The sequence below is a fragment of the Poromitra crassiceps genome (assembly GCF_964638095.1).
Source record: "Poromitra crassiceps genome assembly, chromosome: 1".
NCBI lineage: Eukaryota > Metazoa > Chordata > Actinopteri > Beryciformes > Melamphaidae > Poromitra > Poromitra crassiceps.
The window spans coordinates 110,314,789-110,342,207 of record NC_139623.1 but is presented as its reverse complement, the minus strand read 5'-3'; the positions used below and the strand labels follow the sequence as shown (position 1 = coordinate 110,342,207).

Below are 27,419 nucleotides of genomic sequence, written 5' to 3'. Positions count from 1 at the left end.
AGTAAGCAAGCTAATGAGAGCAGTGAACATTGCTTTGTCGTTTCCTTGTTTGCCTCAGACGTCAGTCACAATGAGGCTCTTTAGCCTTCATAACTGAAGCCTTCAAACTGTGGACAGCATGCTTGGCATCAGAAAGTGGTTTAAAACGTACCTGATTGTTTTATTGTTTTATTAGGATCCTCAATTAGCCAAAATAATAACAGCTAGTCTGTCTGGGGTCCTCACAAGGAAGCAATACAGTACAAAGAATCAATGATAAAATACATTACCAGTCAAAAGTTTGGACACACACAAGACATGAAAACTATGAAATGGCACAAATGGAATTGTGCAGCGACCAAAAGTGTGGAACAAATCAAATCTGATTTAGATTATATTAAACACTCTTTGCCTTGATGGAAAGGTTAAAGGCTTTGGAAAGAAATTCATACATAGGATCAACTTCACTATTTATATGTCTAAGAAACACATTTCAAGCATTTAAAGTCGAGCTGAACCCAAAAATGACTTTTCTTTTCTTTTAGTTCAAATACCTGGGTATGCAGTGCACCTATTTAATAATGTATGCAAACAAAATCACAACAATCTAATTTCTTTAGTTTTTCACACTTTTTCACATCAAAAGTTCATTTTCCAAGATTTCATTATTTTATTTATTTTTATTTTATTTTATTTTATTTTATTTATTATTATAAATTTATTTATTTATTACGTCACCTTGTACTATCAAATTTCTACCCCATTTCAACCAATCATATCACGACATGCAGCTGTCAATCAAATCTTCATTTCAGGATAATTGTCTCTTCCAAATGAAGTCGAAAATGGTGCCTAGTGCCTGTCATCTGGCAGAATTCCTATCCCATAAACTAACTACTAACTTGGCCAATTGTTAGAAACATGAACAAAAAACAAAAACTATAATCTCTAAGAATGCAAATTACAGCAGCGATAATGGCGCGCGCATCCGAGAGCTTGGTTGTCAGGGGTCGCACTTCGGAGATTCCAGGCCGACGTGCTGCACTCTCCGCTCGGCAACACGAAGGCAGCTGGTTGCCTGCGGCTCGCTGAGCTCCACTCCTCCCGTCAAAAGGCTCGTCCCGAGGGGAGCGCCACAACACACTGAATACCACTCCATTTGGAGGCGGAACACGCCAGGATTGGCCAAAGCCCAATCCAGTCCCCAGAATTGTCAAATAAAATCATCGACATGATACTATGACCCGCCTCTCAACCTGTCATCTTAGACAAACTATGTTTTCAGTCTGAAACGGACTCATTATGCACGTGACGAACAGTTTCAGGTCGACTTTAAGGCTCACATTTTAAGCAAAAGCCTTTAGATCAAAATGGCTTTAAGAGAATGAAAAACATAGTACATCCAAGCAGGCGTGTCCAAACTTCTGACTGGCAGTGTAAGAGAATGCTTAAAATATTAAATTAAAAATGGTTCAACTCCCTGGACCATCTGGAAAAACCTCAGAAGGGAGGGGAGGGGAGGAAAATGACTATACAGACTCTCTCCTCCCTTAACAACTGCCATGTGCCTCTGAGCAAGGCACTTAACCTCCATCTGGCCCAGCAGAGCTGTTTACAGGCCAATAGCAGACTGTGGCTACACTGGGGAGCTACCAGGTACAAATGTGTGAAATTGAGTGTGAAACGTGGCGTTTATGGAAAGTGTTGTTTGGTCAACCTGACCTGGCTAAATGTTCCACATTTGTTTATGTGAATCCAGCACCCAATTACATGTACAACCGATCATTTGAAACATGCTGCTGTCTTTATACTCACACACCCTATGGTTTTCCACCTTCTTGGCTCATCAGCACCCAAAAATGAAGCTGTTCTTGGCCTCTCGTACACCTCCCCTCTGTAGTATTCACTTTATCACTCTCCTTAGCTCTCATTGATCTTTTTCCTTTTCCTAGCACTTCTCTGGTATGCACTATTATGATCATGCTAATCACTATAATCACATGAATGTTGTTACATCTGTTATCTAATGGCTCATTTAACATCATTCTACCATTGCTACTGAAGTGTGTCTAGAAGACTTGTGAAATGAAGACTACTCTTCATTTCACAAACAAAATCCATATTTCACCAAGATAAACACTACTTTTAGGGTCCCATTTCATGCTATTTTTAACTGTTTAAAACATGGGTCTTTAAAACAAGGTTATGAATTATGTTGCAAAAAAAACCCTCAAATTCAGCCTCTGTGGGACTTCTCTATCCACTCTGTCTGTCCCCTCATGGACTATGCACTGTTTTGAGGGGGCGGGACCTCTGATAAGATGATATTATGTTGGCATAGATCCATCTTTGGTGCAGTTGATTGTTTTCTGGAATGTTCCATTTTACGCAGTTAGCGGGGGGTGGCACAATGAGCAGGCAAATTAAATCACAGAAGTCAAAAGCTCCTTAGGAGGCATTCTTTCCTTACATGGCTGGTGTGGCTTTATGTGGGGACCATGTGTTTCGAGACGTCCATGATGTTTCTATAGCACGCCCAAGTCCTTTATAATCAAAGAAGCAAGGACATCTTCTTTCAAATGGGACCTTCAAAAAAGTTTAAAATGTTAGTAATAAGCCTCCATGTTTTCATGTTCCCTCACGGCTTGAGAACTGCTGTTACACATCCACATCCCTGCTGCATCATTTGTAATCCACAGACTCATCCAATGCCACCACTCCTGTTTTCACTTCATACTTTGCCCACTAGATGGAAGCATTTGATCAGCTTCTGTCTGCGGTGCCGACACTCCCAAGGGGACTTGGATGACTGCCTGGCTGCACTCAATATACAACAATAGAAATCCATATCATGTGTTTAATTTTATTTATGAATGAATATTACTATCCAGCGAAGTCAGTCTTTATTGTGCCCCCAGACCCAGGATATCCGGGACAGTTTTGATTGTCAGTCTACTGACCTACGGGTATTATTTCAAAATATGGACAAGAAAATGCTATCTATGTTGAGTAAATGCTTAGCTATCTTGGAACGTGAACAAACATCTTAGTTTTATGTATCTGTTATGTGATTGGACCCATTGTTTTTATTTTTCGTATTTTATATGATTATTTTAATAGTTGTATATATTGTGAATATTTCTATGGTTGCCAATAAACTAACTAACTAACTAGGATAACCTGCCTGGAAGTGGCCTAAAGTAAATAAAAATGCTTTTGTAAACAGTCAACCAGTGAAACAATCAAACATCTAATCGACAAATGAATCAATCAAACGTTTAGTCGTTGACTCCGCCTCCACAATATAAATGAATTGATGAGTCTATTAGTCAATGGGTTAATCAATATAAATGAATGGATGAGTCTATCAGTCACTGGGTTAATGATTCAGTGGCTCCGTCTCCCTGCAGAATGTGAAAGACGACGGGCATCATGTGTGGAGACTGAAGCATTTCAACAAGCCAGCCTACTGCAACCTGTGTCTCAACATGCTGATTGGCCTGGGCAAGCAGGGCCTCTGCTGCTCATGTGAGTAACACACTTACCATTATGTCTGGAGCAGCAGTGTGTTAGGGTTCCACCGATATATCAATTTGCCAATACATTGGGCCGATATTTACTTTTTAACATATTCAATATTATTTTAGTTTATTTGCACATTTTATAGGCATCTCGCGTGCTCAATTCCTAGGCTAGCCCACTGCGTGGCCTCGCCCGCCCTGTAGCTCGCCAAGCTTGCCCTGCAGCTCGCATATGCAGCTCAGCCGCTGCGCGGCCTCGCCCGCAGCTCGGCTGCTGCGTGGCCTCGCCTGCTCTATTGGTACCAGGGTGTGTGTGTGTTGCTCACAAAATCAGTGCCTATGACATCATCAGTGATGTCTTAACACATTCACTGCCAGCCGTTTTTTTTTTACTTTAGGTAGCTTCTGCCAGAGGTTTTTTTTGAGGATTCTGGCTCATCTTTCAAGACCTGAGGATTATTTTCTGCTAAGATTTTGTGAACACAAAATATCTAAAAAGAACTAATAGAATGTGTGCTTTCTCTGTCTAAAAGAGTTAGTTTGTAGAGTTAGTAGTTATGTAGGCATTAGCACTTGAATACAGCATGGTTTCAGCGTCTGAAAATTTAAGCTGAGATAAATAGCTTTTTGTGAAATTCGATAGAACAGTCACTTTAACCATTCATTTTTGGCATCAGTAAGACGTCAGACATCTAAACAATAGTTTTGAACAGTAATTTCCTCCATAACAGCAGGAAACACCCCTCTCCTTCAAACTCCTCCCTCCGTGTGTGTCTTCTTGGCTGCAGCGGGCGTGTCACAAGCTCGTTTCTGCTGCTGCTTTGCTGCTGCTCCTGTCTGCTGGCGGCCGCTGGGCAAGTCTGGATGGGCTCGCTCGTTTCTTGCGGTTTCGGTTGAGAGCTTTGATGAAGCTTTTGCGATTCTGGTCTTATTTATGCTGCGTGTTTCAAAGTGTGTTCCACCCGTAATCTATTATGCAAATTTGCAATCCCTCACCGCCAGCAATCAGCGCGAAAGCGAAAGCGTTTTCGCCAATCCATTCTACAGTATGAGAATGGTTTCATCGCGCGTTCCCCTGCAGTTTTGGCTCTGCTTTTTCTAGTTTGGAGAGCACTGTCGCCACTTAGTGGGTCGGTGGAATGGGTTGTACACGTTCGGTGGCTCCAATAATTTTATAGGAGACGTGGGGGGCGTTGATCCACGTCCCACCGTCAATTTTTTTTTTTTTTTTTTTAAGCCGAGATATCTCGTCATTGGCAGTCAACCGTTGGATTTTGTAAGCCGAGATATCTCGTCAATGGCAGTGAACGTGTTAAGATGATTTTGCTCTTATGACATCACTGATGACATCATCAGTCTTATGACATCACTGATGACATCCTCAGTGATGTCACAATGCCTCCTATGACATCATCAGTGGGATAAAAATTGAAACAAACAAACATCATAAACAAACATTGCCCACATGCTCCCTTTTATATTGTTTGGTAATGTTTTTTGTTATGTAATTCTTCATTTAAAGGCAGTAATGTATCCCAGAGTTTCCATTACCATTGAATAGGTGTGGTGGGTCACTCTGCTTGGAAGAGCCGCTAAATAAACAAACAAAACCAAAAAAGTTATATTAATATTTTTCAATGGAGTGTCATATAATAATGGTCTAAATGGAAGAATAAAAGGTTTGGGGTAAACACTGAATACTTGTCAATTTATGCCATGAAAATTGAATAATTTAATGCAAAAAGAGACTCAAGGCACTCCAAAATAGCTTGAAAAGGCCTTGACAGTATTTGGCTATATTCAATTCTATACTGAGATTCTACAGAGTTCTACTGCCGCTTCGACAGATAACACAGCCCTGACCCCATCCCCTGCGACACCTCTCATATGCTCAACCAGGCCGCCAACCCAGCCACCCCTTGGACCCCCCCCCCCCCCCCCAAACAAAAATAAACAAACAAAAAACATACAAAAACACACAAAACAAAAAACAACAGCACCAGTTAACCTCCCCCCTCCCCCAACACCTCTCTGCATTCAGGAGAGAGATGTTAACAGGCTCTTTAAAGGCAGAAGTCACGAAGGCCAGCCAGACCTGACTGTCTCACCCTCTGCCCTAAAGCACTGTGCTGGCCCCAGTGTTCACCGACATCTTCAATACCTCATTGGAGACATGCCACATTCCAGCCTGCTTCAAGTCCTCAACTATTATCCCCATCCGCAAAAAGACAAGGTCCGTGGCATTAAAAGACTACAGACCCGTCGCCTTGACCTCTGTGGTCATGAAGTTCTTTGAGCACCTTGTTCTGTCCTACCTAAAATCCATCATGGACCCACTCCTTGACCCCCTGCAGTTTGCCTACAGAGCCAACAGGTCTGTTGACAATGCCATAAACATGGCCCTCCACTACATTCTCGCACAGCTGGACACTGCAGGAACCTACGTTGTTGTCACTGCTGCATGAGAATCTCTCCCAGCTGGGTGTGCCCAACTCCATCTGAGGATGGTCCTCCACAGACTTGCTGACGAACCTGTGTACACCAACAGCTGCACCTCCAGCCATCAGTCCTGACACCAGCCTCATAGGGCTCACCTCTAATGGTCACGCCTCGCTCAAGCGATCGTTCAGGATTCACGCCTATTTTCCAAGCGTGACACGTGAAGCTTGAAGATGCCAGGCATGAAGTCAATGGGAGTTGTGGGTGGGTTCAAGGCGCGCCGAGTAGGCGCTGAGAGGAAAAGAGAAGGCTTCTTGTGTGAACGGTTAGGCGTCGGTTGAGCTTGTGCCTGCTTCAAGCTTCAGGTCTACTTGCGTTCGGCGTCCTGTGTGAACAAAGGCTTAGGTTCAATCATCAACTGGGACCTGAAATGGGAGCTGAACATCAGTGCTCTCACCAAGAAGGCAGCTGAGAAATTTCAAGGTGCCAAAGGCAGCGCTGGTACTCTTCTACACCTGCACCGTCAAGTCCATCCTAGCCTCCTCCATCACCGTCTGGTATGCTGCTGCTGCCCTCAAGGACCGTTCCAGACTGCAGCGCATCATCTGCCGTGCTGAAAAGGTGGTCGGATGCAGCCTGCCATCCCTTCAGGACCTACACACTGCCAGGACGCAGAAGCGGTCTTGGAGGATCATGGCCGACCCTTCCCACCCAGGTCATAAACTCTTTAGGGCTCTCCCCCTTGGCAGAAGACTGATGTCTGGCAGTACCAGAACCTCTCGTCACAGGGACAGTTTCTACACAACTGCCATCCCCCTCTTCAAACGAGACCCGAAAGCCCCACAAATAAGGACTTTATCCTACACCCCATCATATGTCACAAGGACTTTATATTTTTTCACTTTATAAGTTGCTCTTGAATCTTGAATCTTGAATATGAAAACTTTAAAAACTGTGCCCAATGTGTTTGCACCCCATGGCCTTCATCAGGGTAAGGAAGAGTAAGGAGGAGTGTCTTGGATCTCTTTTCCCTCATGACTCAAAGACCCGACACGACTGTCTTTAACATAAGCTGCAACACTTTTCTGTCTCCTGTCTGCTTTCAACAAAATATAGAAAAATATCCTTATCGTATCTGCCTTCAAAATCCCTCATCAGTGGAGCCGGAGGGTATAATAATTTATTATCGTGCTCCCTGCCTGTATGATATTGATAGGTTTGTAAGCTTACATCACATTACAAATGGTCACCTTTTTCCTTTTCTTTTTACACATAGTAAAATCGAGAACAAATGAAAGAATACAAGTGGATGAAAAGATTGTGCAGGTGCAGAGTCTAGTTTAGGCTTATGCGAGATCTCTTAGCTAAGAAATTAAACCAATGTTAACAACAATTACATCAAAACCATACAGTATGAAATTATGATTTTCTCTCTTCTTCGAAGTTGACAGAATTGAACTGCGTTTCTTCTTTTCCTCTTCCCCAGTCTGCAAGTACACGGTCCATGAGCGCTGCGTGGCCCGCGCCCCACCATCGTGCATCAAAACCTATGTCAAGTCCAAGAAAAACACTGAGGTGCGTCCAATTGGAGTGTTTACCAGTCGGCACGCTTGGATCAGCGATGTTCCACGGAGCTTAGACCGAGGGCTTCTCTTCCTCTAATGGAATTAAAACAACTCAATCTGCTTGTCAGCATTGCTAATTACAACAATAAGCTTGGTTTAAAGACAGGCCTCATACACAGACCGCATTGTTTGATTGGCCTCATTTGAATTGGACTTTCTTGCTTTCTTTCATTGTGGCTTTCTCTTGTTCTCTCTTTCTTGCCAGGGCCACGGGAAAGTGCTTGAAAGTGCTTGGATTAAAAAAAAAAATAATAGTCAAGATCTTGAAAGTGCTCGTGTTCATAAAGAGGTCATTAAACGTTATTGGATTTAGCCTACTGGAATTTTTTAGTTTGAGCCTCGTGCACTCTGTCTAGATACATTTTGTAAATTTTAAAGTAAAATGCATTAATCTGGTGCACTCTGAGAGCAAAATGAAGAGGCTAGTAGATATGATATAACTTGTCGCAGAACATCAATTTTGGTTTATATGGTAAAAGTGGAAGTGTATTCCTTCTGGTTTTCTTCATTGTTCATGATTTTGTGGAAAGTATTCACTAAAGAGTCTATAGTGAATGCTGCTATTAACTTGTGTTTACTTTTGCTACTAAACCAACATCAGGACATCCAAGCAAGTTCTGACAGAGAGCAATGCCATTGGACCCATTGGACAAATACATTTGCATATCTCCCAGCATGCATTGTTCCTTCCAAACTTTTGACCACAAAGTAAAGTAACCACATTAAATAAGTGGTGAGTGGAAATAATCATGAGCCTATTCTTAGTTAAACATGCAGTTTTGGAACATTCAATAAAGACAAATAAAAAAATAGACTATGACTCGACACCCTAAGTGATACATACATATTATGAGAGTGGTATATATATCCCTCACACTAATATCCGTTTTAGTGTAGAATGGTTAGTTCCTTGCTCTGCTCTTCCCTAGAGTGTAACAGACAAACAACCATGTCCAACCCTGTATATATGTCAACATAAAATAAAAAATCATCTGGCCACTAGGGGTTGCAACGTACAATCGCATAATGCATTTAGGCTACAATCATACATTACTGCAGTGTGTCATTGTCTGTTGTGCTCTCTCGTACTGTAGGCATTCTTAGCTCAAATATGCGGCTGGTCACCTAAGTAACCTGCATAGTTTAGCTCGTTTAACCTTGAAGATGCTCAATAGTGAAGCTTTTTGAGTTGTTAGCGAATGCCGTGGCCATGACGACATGTTTTTGAGGTGCTAGGGATGCTCGAAAACCCACAAAAGTTGACGCAAACATGTTGGCATCAGACGGCCTGAAGAAAGACACAAACATGTTGGCATCAGAAGGGCTGAAGAAAGACCTTTATCTGATATGGGTCTTGGGCGTGGGTGTGGCAAGATGGATATAGCTCAGCACATCCCCGCGTGCACGAAGGTGCGAGGGCCCGATCATCGCTGCTCGCAGCTTGAAACATTTGTTCAAAAACTGCTTGAAATGTCCATGAAATATATGATGACAAAAGAGTGGCAGCCCTCGCTGTCTTTCTGTCCTCCTTTCTATCTTTCTTGTTTTCTTTCATTGCTTTCCTTCCATGTTGTGCCACTTTCCTTTGTATACATCTTGTTTTTTCTGCAACGTGTTTCCTTTCTCACTTCTCTTCTCCCCTGTATGCCGTCTCTCCCTCTCTCCACAGGTGATGCATCATTTCTGGGTGGAGGGGAACTGCCCCACCAAGTGTGACAAGTGTCACAAAACCATTAAGTGTTACCAGGGCCTGACTGGGCTGCACTGTGTGTGGTGCCAAATCACGGTATGCCGCCACCCGAGGAGAGGCAGCCACCTCCTCGTTATATTCCCACTGCTCCTTGTTGTTTAGGGTTTATTTTTTGGCACCTTTGATGCCTCATTGCCTCTCAAGTCATTCCACCAATTTACACCCCATGGAACGCTTGTTTTACCGTTGCAAGGCGATAGAACATAAAATAAATGCAATGACACATGTAATGCAAATAATGCCTGTGAATGTACCTGAACATGTACAGCTGAACGTGTTATTGACACAAGCTGTGAATGTACCTGAACATGTACAGCTGAACGTGTTATTGACGCAAGTTGGCTGTTAATAACTGTTGCCACCTCCTCCAGCTCCATAACAAGTGTGCCTCCCATGTGAAACCTGAGTGTGACTGCGGACCCCTGAAGGATCACATCCTGCCCCCCAACACCATTTGCCCCATCGTTCTGGTGAGAGCGCCCCCCGCTGGTCATCATTCTCATGGCACAGTGGATCTGGCCTTGTTTTACTGTGTGTTGCACGGGATGCAGTGTTGTAGACAAGTCGCTACTGTATGTCTCAAGTCCCCAGTGTTCGAGTCCGAATCACCAAAGAAGAGTCGGAGTCGAGTCCCCATTACCTGAGTCTGAGTCCAGAGTTACTGAACATGAGTGGGTGGAACACACGTGCCTGCCCTTGCACGAAATTGAATAATGTCACCATATTAATATAGACAATTTTAACTTGACAACAATAATGAACCCCATATCACAACCCACCTGAATATCCGGTTTACTAAACCCCAGAGAAGAAGAAGAATATATGTCCGGTCTACTTCCTGTATACATAGCTGAGCGCAGGCTGATATTCGGCTCATATTAAATGTTAACGCTGTGTCTCAGACAGACACAGTAACAATGTAGCCTATTTCGGTCTTTATGTCTTGTAGTAGTTAGTAGTAGGGCTGTGAATCTTCACTGGCCACACGATACGATTCGATGACGATTCATCTGTCTTCGATTCGATTCCACGATGTATCACGATGCATCTCGATACAGTTCAAAGTATTGCAGCTGCAAGTATCAAATCCTCAATTTTCTGTGTTATTACTGCACATGGATACTTTTTCATCAATTAATACAAGCAGTCAGATAAATATCAAGGCCCTTTTTTACTTAGAAAGTGCTTTAAAATCTGAATGTCAGCAGAAATTTAAACATAAGCGATTCAACGATTCATCTGTCAACGATTCGATTCGATTCACACGTCCGCATCGTGATGCATCGATTATACGATTTTGACACCCCTAGTTAGTAGTAGTTGTTGTTGTTTTCAATATTTTATTCAAATTTTTTCAGAACCGTGTACAGACAAGACAAACAAACAAACACACTCAGACACGGTGGGGGGGGGGGGGGGGGGGGGCATTCAATATTCCAACATGATTATGTGCATGTGCTTGTGAGAGATATTGTGCCTGGGGTCCCACACAAGGGGACCATGAGAAGCCAGCCAGGCGAGTAACCCGTCACCCCTAACCTCCTCGAGGTAGGCTAGAAACGGGTCCCAAATGGTTGAAAACCTTTTAAGTGAATTGGTCCTCAGGAACCTAAGTCTCTCCATCGGTATAACAGAGGTCATGTCCCTCAACCACAGTTGGAAAGAAGGTGAAGAGGAGGACTTCCATTCCTTCAGAATTAGTTTTTTTGGCAACAGTTGTCTTGTGTGTTAGAGACTGTTGCACAGCTGTAGGGAAGTTCAAAGAGGACTCTGAGCAGCCGAAGATGGTGAGTTCTGCCTCCGGCTGAAGGGTTATTTTATAGGCCTTAGAGTACCAGTCAAATATTTTGGCCCAGAATCCCGTTAGAGAAGGGCAGAACCAGAAGGCATGAGATAGTGTACCCTCTGACAACTGAGACCTGTCACACAGAGGTGAGACAGAAGGGAAGATCCTGTGTAATTTATGCTTGGAATAGTGAAGAGAGAGTTGTACCACAGACAGACTCCTTTCCCATAAGATGTCAGATAAATCAATACCAAGTTCCCCGTAGTTGTTGTTGTTGATAGTTGCCATTACAATCAGCCCTGTCGGAAAGACGTGCACACGCTGGGTAGTAGGAAGCGTTGTTGTCTGGTCCGGAGCTAGCATAAGAGGCTAATAAAAGCTACATGTTACAGAGTAAGCTGACTATCAGTACGTTATTGCACGCATAGGCCTATCTTTACATTTACATAGCAAAAAAATATATACTTTTGAAGAAGTATGTCAGTGTTTCCACCTCAACAGCTGAGAAAGTAGACACTGTAAATAGTTAGCGCTGTGAAGATGATACAATTCAGTAGGTGGCGGTAATGCAACATTTAAGGATGCCAACCGTCATAAAATGGAAAAAGTGAACAGTGAGCACACTCCAAAAAATATACAACTCCGGTGCAAGGCACATACCATATCAAGTCACAGCAGAAAAAGCCAGCACACAAAATGTCCTTTTAGAGGTTTAATACCTTAGTCTGGGTAGGGCAGCAGCACAGCAACAAACAGTTTCGGCGCGCAGGCCTTCTTCAGTGTTGTGCCGCAGTAGGCGGACATGCCGGTTAAATACAGTCAAAACCGGAAGTGCATTCAATTATATAAATATTTTTTTACATAAACCGCCGAACCTAGACAGGTACAAACAAGGAAACAACCGTATCAAATGATTTCCAATTATAGATCATAGTGTAAGAGATACAGTATCTCTTACACAATATGATCTATAATTGTATATCGTTTGATACGGTTGTTCGATTCCAAGTGCTCAATCTAGTCACGAGTCCTGAAAATGAGTCCACCCTCGACTCGAGTACTCCTCACTGATAGGATGTGATCGTCATATTTTCATAGAGTGCTGAAATGACAGTATCCGATCACTATGAAGATTAGTTCCAAAGTGCGACAATGCACAGTACGAAAATTAGTACATGAATTTCCTCATTCAATATCTAACTAGAAATAACCGCCTCACGGTTGTATGCTTCCAGCAACAAGACAAGTTGCAGTCTGCATCCATGTCTGTCAAGACTCATACAAACAAATACCTTGAAACCCATGGCACAGTGGTGTGGCCATTCAGCCTTTTGGCACTTTAGGCAATGTTTGGGGGTCCCTCAACAACACGGCGAATCATTGTCAAGAGGGAAAATGGTCCTACCCCTTCTACACCGGAAACCCTGAAATATCGGCCGTCGCTCCCAGAGTCTATTAGTTGTCAGTCTGATAGACTCTGGGTTCCCAGGTCGGTAAAACTGTCATTAATTTGCCAACCGAGGACGTGTTACTGTAACTTGTGTCTTAGAAATTAAAACGTTTTTTTTTGTCCTATTAATCGTTTTGTAAGAGTAGTAGTCACTTTTTCCAATGAGTGATTTCTTGCTCTATTAATAACCTTATTGTTTGCCCTTTGATCCCAGGAAAGGCAGGCAACGGTGAGGAAAGACTCCAGATCCAGCCAGTGCAGCCGAGGGAAGATGCAGAGAGCCAACTCCGTCACAGTGGATGGCCAAGGACTGCAGGTGACGTCAATTCTATTTCTGGATTATGTTATTGGGGGGGCGGCTGTGGCTCAGGAGGCAAGGCCGGATTAACCATAGGGCAACCGGGGCAGGTGCCCCGGGGCCCTCGGGGTGAAGGGGCCCTCCAAAAAAAAAAATTTTTTTTTTTTTTTTTTGGTTGGGCTCATGTTGGGCTCCACAGAACTATGACACAAATCTAAGACCAATCAGGACAAAATAAAATGTGTTTCCAAGAAGATTAAGTCTGATGATTTAGTCTCATTGGATGCCTGTGGGCAAGTGGTGACCAGGGGCGCGGGAAGTGGGGGTGCTTTTGGTGCTGCGGCACCCTCTGCTGTTTTGTATTGGAAATGTAATGTCAATTATTTTTTCATCATTGTAAAGCCACAGCACAGTGAAGAGGATATTAATGTGAAGATTAGCCTCTTCCTTTTGCTCTCAGAGTGCATCAGATTCATGCATTTTACTTTAAAATGTACAAAATTTCTTTGTCCAGGGGGGGCGTGCCCCCCCTACAAACCCCCCAGTCAGACTAATATCTTTATCCTGTTGGTGCTACCTCTTTGCAAAGCCTAGAAACGCCTATGAGTGAGTGAGGAACTGAATCTCAGAAACGGAATAATAACATAACAGTATAATACTAATGTTAATTTAAAATGAGATATTCCTCTAAATATGGCGAAAAAACATCCAAACATCCGGACGATGGGTAGGGGGGCCCCTGGGAGCTTCAGTGCCCCGGGGCCCCTGGGGGTGTTAATCTGGCTCTGTCAGGAGGTAGAGCGGGTCGTCCACCAATCAGAAGGTTGGTGGTTCGATCCCCGGCTCCTCCAGTCCGCATGTCGAAGTGTCCTTGGGCAAGATACTGAACCCCAAATTGCTCCCGATGGCTGTGCCAGCACCCTGCGTGGCAGCTTGCCGCCCTCGGTGTGTGAATGGCTGAATGTAGGCACACTGTAAAGTGCTTTGGATAAAAGTGCTATATAAATGCAGTCAGTAGCGGCTCCAGCGAGCCAATTGTGGCTGGGGGGGCTTAAATATTTACAGCGGGGGCTAACTTTTTCTACATAGTGGTTCTCTTCTCAACCTGTGGTACAGGTACCACTGGTGGTACGTGGGGGCCCCTCCCTCTCATTCATTCATATGGTGGTAATTTCTCAGGTACTTGTGTAAAAAGGTTGAGAACCACTAATATAAGAAATAATAATAATATGATTGATAGGGTGTGAATTAGGCTCTACTATTAGACAAGGAGGGCCCACTGCTTTTCCATTGAGAGCCAAATCCCCAACCCAACATTATGCATGTAAGTGCTTCAATGAGCTGAAGACTGACTGTGTATTTAGCCCTATGTCACACTGTATGTTGAGACTGATGAGTCCAGTTACACAAGGCTATATGCAGCACACACATTTAGATGGTAAATCAAGAGTTTATATTCACAAGTTACACAAAAGATTTAAAATGTGCTATATTTTAGAGACAAATTAGGCTAATCACTGCATATAGGCTATATGTAAATAAACAGTGCCACATACACAGGCACATCCATTCATCAATAGTCTGTGCCAGAGTAAAAAGAAATAGAACCATTCATAGATTGCACTATATAACAATCACACCAGTGACAACAAGACTGTATAGTGACTGAGCTGGACAACAGGCGTTTTGATACTTTTATCAAAACCAGCTCAGTGGCCTTGTGGTCTGAGTGTCCGCCCTGAGACTGAGCACACAAACGGGGCCTACTTCGCCCACTTCCCACGCAGAAGTTGTGATCTAAAACAACAAACTTTCATGGGAGAACGACAGTTATGTTCACATTCACACCACACGCATGAGCACCGCATGGCCAGCCGCGGCGCCAAGGGGGGGCTAGGGGGGGCTTGAGCCCCCCCTGAAATTAGCCAAGCCCCCCCTAAGCCCCCCCTGGAAATTTCTTTGGAGAAAAACAAAAACTTAATTTATAACAACTAAACTAGGCTAATACATCATAGTAGAAGTGAAAATTCCCAGCGTCCTTGAACACAGCATTTACACACCTCCGTGGCTGTCTGCACCGGGCCGGCCCATTTTTTATAGAGGGATTGCATGGCGGCCAAAAAACACAACAGCACAGTAGGCAACGCAGTCTTAACACGTTCACTGCCAATGACGTATTAATCCGTCAAAAAAAATCCAACGGTTGACTGCCAATGACGTATTAATACGTATTAATACGTCAAAAAAATTAATTTTTTTTTTTGACCGTGGGATGTGCATCTAACCCTTTTATATCTCTTATATAAATATTGGAGCCACCGAAGGTGTACAACCCATTCCACCGACCCACTAAGTGGCGACAGTGCTCTCCTGACTAGAGGAAGGCAAGCAAAAAGCAGTGTGAGGAAGCTTTTCTCATGAAAATGGATTGGCGAAAACGGGATTGCAAATTTGCATAATAGATTACGGGTGGAACACACTTTGAAACACGCAGCATAAATATGACCAGAATCGCAAAAGCTTCATCAAAGCTCTCAACCGAAACTCCAAGAAACGAGCGAGCCCATCCAGACTTGGCCAGCGGCCGCCAGCAGACAGGCACAGCAGCAGCAAAGCAGTGAGCCTGGTGACGCGAGGTTACAGCAGCAACAGAAACGAGCTTGTGACACGCCCGCTGCAGCCAAGAAGAACACACACGGAGGGACGAGTTTGAAGGAGAGGGGTGTTTCCTGCTGTTATGGAGGAAATGACTGTTCAAAACTATTGTTTAGATGTCTGACGTCTTACTGATGCCAAAAATGAATGGTTAAAGTGACTGTTCTATCGAATTTCACAAAAAGCCGTTTATCTCAGAATAAATTTTCAGACGCTGAAACCATGCTGTATTCAACTGCTAATGCTTACATAACTACTAACTCTACAAACTAACTCTTTTAGACAGAGAAAGCACACATTATATTAGTTCTTTTGAAATATTGTGTGTTCACAAAATCCTAACAGAAACGAATCCTCGGCTCTTGAAAGATGAGCCAGAATCCTCAAAAAAAAACCTTGGCAGAAGCTAACTACAGTATTGAAAAACGGCTGGCAGTGAATGTGTTAACAAAGCCATTATGTATATCAAATATAAATTCCATGCCCTGAATGCCTACCTGTTAACATCAGTGCGCTCGATCCTGTGCTGTCCAGTCCAGTCCGTGTACAAAGCAAAATAAAGTATCTCCTTTGTGATGGCCATCAACATAAATAAATTGATCAATATAAAGGCGCGCGATACTAACGCTAGACGCTTGTTTTATGTCCATTTTCCGTAGATATTGACATGTCTGTATGGAAGTTTAACTTCCGCGGTTGAGACTTGAGAGTGAGACGCTTTGAGATGGAGCAGGCCACTTTGAGCAGAGCAGAGGGGAGGTCCTTCTATCACACCATGCCATAATCACTTGCCAGTAGGGGGAGAACCTCTCTATAAAAAATGGACCGGCCCGGTGCAGACAGCCACGGAGGTGTGTAAATGCTGTGTTCAAGGACGCTGGGAATTTTCACTTCTACTATGATGTATTAGCCTAGTTTAGTTGTTATAAATTAAGTTTTTGTTTTTCTCCAAAGAAATTTCCAGGGGGGGCTTAGGGGGGGCTTGGCTAATTTCAGGGGGGGCTCAAGCCCCCCCTTGGCGCCGCGGCTGAATGCAGTCCAAATTTACTATTCATTTACCATGTTATATTAATACCTCAATATGCCCCTTTGTTGTAATTATTTGTTACTAGAAACAGCTGTGTGCACTTATTTCTAGCGTCCCTCACCATGCTCACTGAACTAACAGTGCTCATTCCTACCGTGTCTCCTCATCATCGTTCTCCTCCTCATCATTCATTCCTACCGTGCCTCCTCATCATCGTCGTCCTCCTCATCATTCATTCCTACCGTGCCTCCTCATCATCATCGTCCTCCTCATCATTCATTCCTACCGTGCCTCCTCATCATCGTCGTCGTCCTCATCATTCATTCCTACCATGCCTCCTCATCATCGTCGTCGTCCTCATCATTCATTCCTACCGTGTCTCCTCATCATCGTCGTCCTCCTCATCGTTCATTCCTACCATGCCTCCTCATCATTCATTCCTACCGTGCCTCCTCATCATCATCGTCCTCCTCATCATTCATTCCTACCGTGCCTCCTCATCATCGTCGTCCTCCTCATCATTCATTCCTACCGTGCCTCCTCATCATCGTCCTCGTCCTCATCATTCATTCCTACCGTGCCTCCTCATCGTCCTCCTCTTCATCGACCATTCCTATCGTCCCTCCTCATCGTCCTCCTCATCATTCATTCATTCCTACCGTGCCTCCTCATCGTCCTCCTCTTCATCGTTCATTCCTAACGTGCCTCCTCTTCGTCCTCCTCATCATTCATTCATTCCTACCGTGCCTCCTCATCGTTCATTCCTAACGTGCCTCCTCATCGTCCTCCTCATCATTCATTCATTCCTATCGTGCCTCCTCATCGTACTCCTCATCATCGTTCATTCCTAACGTGCCTCCTCATCGTCCTCCTCCTCATCGTTAATTTCTACCGTACCTCGTTCGTTTGCCCTTGAGGTCTTGCTGCTGCACGGGCTCGCAGGGCTCAACCGCTGCGTGGCCTCGCACAATCAACTGGCATGCGCATGCGCAGTTGGGCAATTGTGGATCGCTTTGCCACAGCCGTCGGCGCCGCCCAGTTATATTAGTGAGATTCTTCAGTATTCTCTTCAGTATTCTCTATTTCTACCATCCTTACTTGTATATCCTTTTCGCTGCCACTGCAATGTCCCAGTTTTTATGCAGGGATAATTAACACTTCTAATCACATCTAATCTGAAACTTGTTCATATACTGATTTCAAATGGTAATGAAGTAATGCCGTAGGGAAGAAAAAGGCAGAATTGGCGAACAGATTTGAGACACATCAGTGTATAATACAATACTCGACTTTTACAATTTCTAACATATTTTGATATAAAATAACAGTACAGTAGGCTATTATGAGTTTTTTGTCTCAAAGCGCTTCATCCATTTGAGAAGAATCTTACTACCAGGAACTAATTGGATTGCTAGATTTCTCAATTCTCAATTTTTAAATGTAAATGTATTTTGTAATTGTTGGTTATTGTAAGCTGACTCATAAGTAACCCATAATGTGCCTTTCCTTCATGCCATCGATCATTTTGAGAGAGTCGGCATCAGTTTTGTGCCAAACGGTGAATATGGTGTTTTGGAGTGAGATTCAGTTGGCCTTGGGCTGTACGATGTGGCTGTGCAGGCCCTGTTGCTAATCAGTGTGCTACAGCAGAGCCCAGTCCGGCCTGATCCTCTCGAATATCTGTCAGCCAGCATGCTGCCGATGGAAGCCTGCCGCCGTCTGTGGCGACGGCTCGTCTGCGCGTGGCTGGGAGAGAAATATGATGAATCATATCCCAGCACATCCATCTCTGCCTCTCGCCGGCTAACCAGCGTAATAATCAGGATTATTATTTATAATTACAGGAAGTAATGGATCACTCTGGACTGGACAGGGAGCTCATTAATTCACCCTTGGCCTGCTGAGATAGCAGACAGGGGGAGTTAAGCGCTTCATCTGTGTCAGGGAGCGCACCGGGCGAGTTGTTGCAGACTAGCGGCAGGAAGAGCAATTCAAACGGGGGCCCGGCTGGATTAGAGCTTGTTTACGTGGCGCAGTGTCGGTCCTGCCTCCAGCGCCGATCCCACCGTTTCACTACCGGTCGACTCGGAGCGACCGGGAAACCTTTTCCCTCGCGGACCTGCCCCTGTCACACCAGACAAACGGCCCTGCCAATTAGGAAGCAGTGACAAATAGCTATTAGGAGGGAATTGTGAATTATGAGTTATCAGGTTGAGAGTATTGATTTAGTCTGAGATAGATGGGTTGTTTTACTGCATATCCAGGAGCGTCAGGTCACTGAAGCCTGAGGCATCTCATATCATTTGCCACCACAGCTTCTGAAATACCCTTCTATCAACTACATTTCTGGAGGCAAGTGGATCAAAGTATTGTGACTGACTAGATATTATTATTTAGTCAGTTTGATCAATTGTGACACGGTCAAGGGGTAACAACGATCCGGCAACTGTGAAATCGCACAAATCAAGACCCCCCCAACCCCCGCCCCCCTTTTTTACATACATGTATTATGCAAGTTTAGATGTTGAAGGACTCACTTAATATAACAAATAGCAGTTTAGGATCACTAAATAATTTCTTAGCAACTTAGGTTAGGAAAACTTGTTCAGGGCAAACCAAGCTGGTTCACCAACTTTTAGGGTAATTTTCTCTGAATGTTGCTTTCAGGAGTAGCCTACGGACATTCAAATAAGCATCTTCTTCCACTCTTTTCAGATTTCAATGTATGAAAGCTTACAATCTGCACTTTCATAATCTGTAAAAAAAACTGAAAGCTGACCTTGGCCTGCTTGTTACCCAAAACGCCAGTCACTGTCAGTGTCAGACATGCAGCAGGTCAGAAAACTATCCGCTCGCAGTGAACGTTGGCCCTGGACGCTCCTCTGATGTGAGTTTTTAGATAATTCACGTGTGAATAAATTTGACTATTGCTTTATCTTTTCACCACATTATAATTAGTTCATTTAATTAACAATAGATTCAATTTGGACTCAGGCGAAGGAATGGTGAAGGCCCACGCCGCGCTGCAGCCCAGCCAGCCCCAGGTGACGGCCATGCATTTCTCTTGTCATGGGAATGAGAAAAGTACAAAACAATAAGCAGAATTGTTTGGCTGTTTGAAAAGAAAATATCTGTGGAGACGTCACGAAAGCACATTCCTCTGAAGCATTCTGAAGTTCTAGCGAACATCAACGGTTTTGTTTTGGCATCTCCTATTCAGATCACAACAACAGAGGGCACTCATCCTCTGCTAGTGTTTGTCAATCCCAAGAGCGGGGGGAAGCAGGGAGATCGGTAAGTACACAATCTGTCTCAACACGCTACAAGAGGCCTCTAAGCCCTCTGCTTTTCAGACGTACAGGGAAGAGTGGCTGTGTGGCTTCTGGCTGCCAAGTGCTGCAGGCTTACCGAGTCAAATAAAAACACAATAACATTTAGCTAACGCACCAGTCACCACCTCCACCTCCTTCAGATCTCTCTCCCCTCCCCCTCTTCTCTGTCATGTCCCTGCCTGGTCCCCCTTCTTTCACCCAGGGCTAATTGGCTTATTACTGAAACATATTCATTCACTCCTTATTACGCCGGCCCTCATTTGTTTAAATTATGAGATCAAAATATGACTTGAGCCAGTTGATATAATGAAATTGAAATTAAAATGAATTAGTCTTTCTAATGGTTTCTCCTCAAGGGGACATTGGGTATGTCCCACCCAGCTGCCCAGTCCGGCACCTTGCCCTGCTCTGATTGGACGTTTGTCTGTGTCAGTGCTGATATGACAGAATGTGACACCCATACTGTGGCTTTAAGCACTGCGTATGATATTTGAGTCAGGCTTGTGCATTGTGAAGTCATGCACGGCACAATCTTATGTTATGTTATGTTCATCTTGTATCCAGACTTCTCAAGCTTTTTGTTGTTGTATCTTACATGCAGTAATTTGACCAGTTTTAACGTTTCTTTCTTTCTTTCAGGACTCAGGAGAATGTAACTTGTTTAATTTACTTGGTAAAAGTTAAATTATTTGTAATAATTTCTCAAAATAAGTCATATTGGCAAGAAACTAAAATGTATTGGAACCAGCAAGATTATCTTCCAGTGCAGTGAGATAATTTGACTAAAAATATAATGAAATAAGCTTGATAGGTCTGGAAACAAGAATCTAATCACTTTTCAACTTTTCTTGGCAACTTGTCTTTTTTTTGCAGTGTGTTTGATTTATTATTGTTGTGGATGGATGTGATGCAGCTCCCTAATTCCTTGTGTTCTTACCCTCTCGCAGGATTTACAGAAAGTTCCAGTATCTTCTGAACCCAAGACAAGTGTACAACCTGGCCAAGAACGGACCCATGCCAGGGTACGTTGGCGACCACACACTGGAAGAGTGATCGGTTCCTTAAGTGGGTCAATGGCATGTAGATATTGTGTCTAAAGACATTCTTAATCAAATAGTTGATTCATGTTTTCTGGTGTTCCGTAGTAGTACATAGAGTGAAATTGCATTATTTCTTTATAAGTGGTATTTTAGAATAGACAAAGACAATGGACAATTCATTCACTGCAAGACGAAAATTATTGTTTGCACTACTTGATATTTTCCGGGTGATGAGATCAGAAATCTTGTTCAAATTTGGCATTTTAACTGCATTATAAATCCAATTTGGTCAAATTTGTTTCTGCTCAAATATTTTTCTCTCTCTTCTAAAACCTTATTTGTTATTGGCCCAAAAATAAACAAATAGATAAACAGACAGACAGACAGACAGACAAACAGAAAGTAAGTATAAAGTTATAACCTTTTATGACCAATACTTGAAGTGACCTCACAAATCATATTGGCTAATGATCTTCTGTTTACAAACACACTGTTTTCTGCTCTTGCTCACACATAATAACCAAACTCACATGCAAGAGAGGCCTTTGTTATTAGACCGTTCACACATGGTACAGACACAATTAAGGTGAGATCACACATAACAAAGAGTTGAGACGGCAGCGTCGTGCGGAGCGCCTTAGACGAGCGCTGGCTCCATATGCATAAGGCTATATGTGGACGGAGGGACGGCGACACAGATGACTGAGTGAGATTGTCGCCGTACCACGTGTGATCACGCATACAGACAAGAGCATCTCCGCACTGTGCTGTAGCCGCCTGCACGGCAGCACTGGGTCTCCTATTTTTCACACCTTTGATTAAGAAAACCAATGGATCATTTACATGCAGGAGACTCCTTCACTTTGCCGTTTGCGTCCAGCACAGGAATGCCTCACGGCCGTGCTGCTCCCTTGTTTGGCTTTGCTTAGCTGTGAAAACAGAGTCCCCTGTGCCTTATGAAAAATAAATGCACGGTGGCACACGCAGGAGCAAAAACCTACAAAAGATTGAGCAGCAGAGCTTCATCTCAGATTTAAGCCTTATACATTCAATTGTGATGGACATTATTTCATTCTCTGATTTTGGGTTGTAAGAGAAAAAAGTGTGACAATGGCTGATATATTTGAGTTCAGGACAATCCTGACTGCATAACTCAAAATCAAGCATTTTTACTATATCATTTTAGAGAATTTCAAAGTTAAAGTCCCACATTTGTACCTTGAAATAGCTTCCTTTCAGAAAATGGATGTGCTGTAAAAACATATTATTGCTCCATAAGTTCTGACAATGACTGATATGGTTAACCCTGACTGCATGCATGTATTAACACAAAATTAAGCATTTTTACTGTATCAGTTTAGAGAATTCAAAGTTAAAATCACACATTTTTACATTAAAATGACGGTAAAAGACTTTGCACACAGTCTGTTTTTTCGTCCGAAATTGATGCACGAAAAACAACAACATTTATTTGTGTCATCAACACGTGTGTCTGTGTGTGTGTGTGTGTGTGTGTGAGTGTGTGTGTGTGGGGTGAGTGAGAGACTGAGAGAGAGCCACACATACGCACTGCCAGCCGCTGTTCTGGATCAATAGGATCACAGTAGTTTTCTTTTCATTGCGAATTTTCGCAATGAATATTGGATAATTAACGCATCAGACTCAGTGTGCGTGACGTTTTTTTTTCCGGATGACGGATTAAAAAAACGCAGCGAACAATTCGGACTCTGTGTGCAAAGACCTGTGGTGCTTTAAAAATCACACCCAGGTGCTGAAGTAAGCGGTGCAGTTCATATGCTACAAACAGACACCTCGTGTTACAAACAGCTGCATCGCTTCAAAAAATTGTGACTGACAGACAGGATGTGGAAGCCACTTACTCAATTTTATATTAACTCATTGAGTGCCATGGACGTCTTTCGACGTCCAATTAAATAGTGACGTAGAGTGCAAAGGACGTCTTTCGACGTCCAATGCGTTTTTTGACGGTGGGACGTCGATCAAAGCCTTCTGCATCTCCTGTACAAATATTGTAGCTATTGGAGGTCTATAAGTAAGGGATAATGTATATTGAGGCGGTGATTACGGGGGAAATAATGACCGACAGGTGATATTGAGCCCGACGCGCCAGCGGAGGGCTTAATCATTCACCTGAAGGTCATTATTTCCCAGTAATCACCGCCTCAATATACATTATCCCGCTTAGAACACGGCCTACAACTAAATCATTCAATAATCTGACAAAAATAATTATTCAAATAGATTTTTTAATAGCGTTTTCAACGGCAAAGCAGTTTCATTCGTAATTGGCACACAAGACACCACAGCTGCAACTGGTTGGCCTAATTAGTAGTGTTTGCTGACAAAAAGCTCTTATCAACTGATTAATCCAGGTGTGGCAGAGCAGCGGTCGGTTGTCGAGAAATAATGACTGGTGAATATTGTTGATTGACCAATCAGAATCGAGTATTCGAGAGAGCCGTGTTCTAACCTATTTTACAAACCCATTAGGTGGCGACAGTGCTCTCCAGATTAGAGACAGGTCCTGAGAAACAGGAGGAAAAAGCCGTGATCAAAGAGAAACCGATGCATGCTGCAGCCAGAGCCATATAGATTGCTCTGTCTGGAGCTGACATTGGCTGCGAACAGGAGTCAATCCGCGCACACAACTGAGCCCCTCTGTCTCTGTCTGTCTGTCTGTATAGTTTCTCCACACGATTAGCCACCAGAAAAGCAGCACCCGACGCCAAACCATTCAGCAGTCCGGTTTGGCTCTTCCCTATCGCGCTGGGAGCCGCCCGGCACACACAAACGGAGCACTCCGAAAATAGAGTGGGTGCGTGAGGCTGTGTAGTGTGGGGAGGAGTTTGCAGCTGAGGAGGGGAGGGGGGGAGAGGGGGGTGGGGCACGCAGGGCATCACACAACTACACCACGTCACTACATCAGAAAATATTATCTTCAGACTCAGTGAATGTGCTTGAAATGCTGCATTTCACAAAAGGCGGAATATCTCAGCTAATAATTTGAAACGCCTGTATTTGCTCAAAACGACCTATCTTCTCCGGCTCATAACTAAAGAACGGAAAATGGTATCAATAAACTTTTTTTTGCTGATGATACAATAGAGCCAGTTCGTTCTTTGTGCGTGTTCGGTGTTTACATAGTAATATCACACAATATTCTGTGGGCCTCGAGAAATCACTGAAAACGCTCTGAAAACTCTGGCACTGGGAGCGTCCGTTCTCCAAAAGTGGCTGGCACTCAATAGAAGATAAGATCACATTTGTTCGAGTGACATCAATGATGACATCACAATTACTTGAGTGACATCACAGTTGTGCAATTGCAAATGCATTCAACAAACACACAGTGACATAACTTCCGTCACAAATCGGACAGACAGACAGACACCCCAGTTTTATATTACTAGGCATCGAGAGTAGCTCCCCTGGCCCATGAAGTTTGCTTTTTCTCAGCAGGAGTCATAGTCCTTTTCTCAGGAGTTCGAGTTGTCAGACCTGTGAATAATTCTGGTACTTAAAGTCCCTGGAAACCAGAAATATTTCTTTATTATTTAGCATTTTGAGTTTATCACATCACAGGACCCTATGTTAATAAGCCACCAGCCAAATTTGAACGATGATGAACGTCGCAAAGTATATAAATTTAGGTTTGACAGTCATGGCAAAAGTCATGAGAATCAATTAGTTTTTAGAGTGTATTTTCTCCCGCGGACTGTGTGGGCGTGTCCCGTCTGCAGCAGGGAAATTTCTCTCTCTCTCTCGGAGGAGGAGACCTCTCTCGGAGGGAGAGAAGGAGAGAGAGATGGGGTGAGTGTGTGTGTTGTGGCAACTCTGATGCAAGCCAAGACTCAAAAAGCAGGTTTAAACGCTCTCGCGTTGTTTTATTCATTAGTCCATTCAAAATCCAACTTAAATTCTTCCCTTCTCGGGGCTGTTCATTCAAAGTCTCAATCCAGGCAGGTGGGGTTCACCTAACAGGTGAGTCACAGCAGATGAGCTTTCTCCAAAACGTTGCATCAAGCGCTCCAGTACATTGCCTGGCTCGCTTCCTCTGGTGAGGGCTCCAGCCTGTGGCCGGGCTCACTTCCTCTGATACATGCTCCAGTCCTCTGATACATTCTCCAGTAGCTTGCCACCAGTAGCTTGCCTTAGTTCCATGCTCCCGCATCTTGCCTGCGTGCAATAAGAGACAGGAGCGGTCAGAAATCATATACAGTCATTATCATGAGCTTAAGGAGAGGATTGTAAATTATACCTTACCGCCCGACAGCACGGAGAGGACCCCCTCTCTCGAGGAGAGCCAGCCAGACAGTGGACCTTCAGAGCTGCTTCCCCTTTCTAGGCTCGCTGATTGCTCAGTTTGTCACAGCCATGTGAGCCGCTCCTAACAGCACGCAGCTGCTAGCGGTCCCACTGATTGAGCAGCTAATTGGGGAAACACCTCTTACTGATGACGTGGCCCAGACAGCGTCTCTGTCTGGAACCCCGGCTCTGATGTCACTGTCGTGGCTGGCCGTCCTCCCACTCTCACCTGCCGGGGGTTAGGCTGCCGAGACACCACAGTGTGTGTGTGTTTGCGCGTTGCTCCGTGCATAGCGTACTGAGAGGAAGAGATCTCTGCTCTGCCGCTGCGAGGGCACAGCGCTACTGTGTGTGTGTGTGTGTGTGTGTGTGTGTGTGTGTGTGTGAGTAACCTCGCGTCACCAGGCTGTGTGTCGAGCGCTATGCTGCCTGCTCTCTCTCTCTCTCACTAGTCCCGAGAGAGAGAGAGAGAGAGAGAGAGAGAGAGCAGGCAGCATAGCACTCGACACACAGCACACAGAGTGGGAGGGAGACAGACAGACACTGAGCGAGCGCTGTGGGGGCAAAGAACGGACATAAGGAGAAAGGGCGGGTTGCGCGCGTGTACAAAGGTTATATAGAGCTTATGACGTCATAAGCTCCTGCATTTTAGCACCTCGCGCACTGCTCTCTTCAATGAGGAAGTGGACATCCAGACCTTGTAGAAAAGTGTCGATTTTAAGGCTTTGGGTTGAAAGTAATGTATCATCATTTCTGAGCCACACAATTACTAACATAAGACCCTAAATAACATAGTTAGAACGTTTTTGTGGATTTTGGTTTCCAGGGACTTTAAGACCGCCCAAATCCCGTTTGCGCTGGCATTTTGGGGCGCAGATGATTTGGCACGGCTCTAATTTGCCCCTGCGGCACATGCCGTGAACGTTTCCGCATCCCCGCCGAGAATTGCATCCCCACCATATTTCATGGCTGTTTTAACTTAGAAAACAGGGAGGTCTACCCAGACAATTATATCACTTTTAAACAGTTACATTTGTGTATAAATCATTACAATATGCTCCCATGAGGTGGGGATGCTTTAGCTGCTGACAGGCGGGGGTGCAAAACTCGGCATAACACCTGGAGACTAGCGCAAGGCCGACTGCTATCTTCCCTGCCTTAAGGCAAGCACAAACAAGTGCGCAAGCGCAAATACGGGACATCGCCTGTACCAAGATAGGGCCCTGTGTTTTTAGCAAATCATTATCATGTTTGTTGAATGCCAATGTGATTCATTGTGCCTGTGTCATAAGGCTGTATTGGGCTAGTTCAATGCTCCTATTCGCTTGTTAAACTGTGACGTATGACCTCCCGACAATACTACTTCCGGGTCCAAGCCTTAAGCCTGGTAAGACAGAGCTACTCTTCCTCCCAGGGAAAGACTGTCCTCTCACAGATCTCTCCATCTCCATCGACAACACCACTGTACTGCCCTCCCAAACAGCTAAGAACCTTGGGGTGATCCTCGACAACCAGCTGTCTTGCTCTGCCAACATAGCTGCGACAGCACGCTCCTGTAGGTTCTCCCTCTACAATAGGGGTGTCACGGTACATGTATTCGTCCCGTGAGTTTACGGTACGACCCTCACGGTACCTCGTTTCACGGTACATGAAACGACACGACGAATACGTCAAATCCAGAAGCACCTAAACGCTGTTTGAACGGCATTGAATTGAATTGAATTAAACGCCACAGAAGAAGACACACCAAAACAACACAAGGGCCATAGAAATCCGCGTCTACAGAATGGGACGTTTTGTGGCGATAAGCTGTTTTGCAAATTCTGTCAACATCAAGCCAACGAGGTAAGCTTGCCAATGTAACGTTACGTAGCCGCGACAAAGTCCTTTATAGTTGCGCGTTGCGGCTAAACGTTACATAACACTGACAAAGCTGTTAACTTGTAAACAAGCAACATACATCGCGTGGGATGAGTGATGCGGTCAAGCAGACATCTGCGGATGCAGACAGGCAAGCTGCGGTGAGGAAGAGGCGATGACTCCTTGTCATGTTCCAATAATCCATTAGATGACCGAACGTAATCATATTATGCTAAACAAAACTCACATCCAATAACGTTAAGGCGCTGACGGGGTTCTTTCCCGTACTCACTGGGAAAGTGAAACCCACCCCGTTGTCTGTCAGACAGTG

The 27,419-nt window shown here is 44.1% G+C and overlaps 1 protein-coding gene across 2 annotated transcripts in view; it reads left to right on the top strand.

The window, feature by feature from the left end:
- The window catches only part of dgkb (diacylglycerol kinase, beta), a gene marked incomplete at both ends in the record, with an annotated part of 171,242 nt that overhangs the window by 42,189 nt on the left and 101,634 nt on the right, over positions 1 to 27,419 (top strand). For both annotated transcript variants that reach the window (XM_083636690.1, XM_083636689.1), the window contains 7 exons: positions 3,390 to 3,507; positions 7,426 to 7,514; positions 9,234 to 9,350; positions 9,686 to 9,784; positions 12,765 to 12,866; positions 19,751 to 19,824; positions 20,810 to 20,884. In XM_083636690.1, coding sequence (XP_083492816.1) covers positions 3,390 to 3,507; positions 7,426 to 7,514; positions 9,234 to 9,350; positions 9,686 to 9,784; positions 12,765 to 12,866; positions 19,751 to 19,824; positions 20,810 to 20,884 — 674 coding nt within the window. The remainder of the gene's footprint in view (positions 1 to 3,389; positions 3,508 to 7,425; positions 7,515 to 9,233; positions 9,351 to 9,685; positions 9,785 to 12,764; positions 12,867 to 19,750; positions 19,825 to 20,809; positions 20,885 to 27,419) is intronic.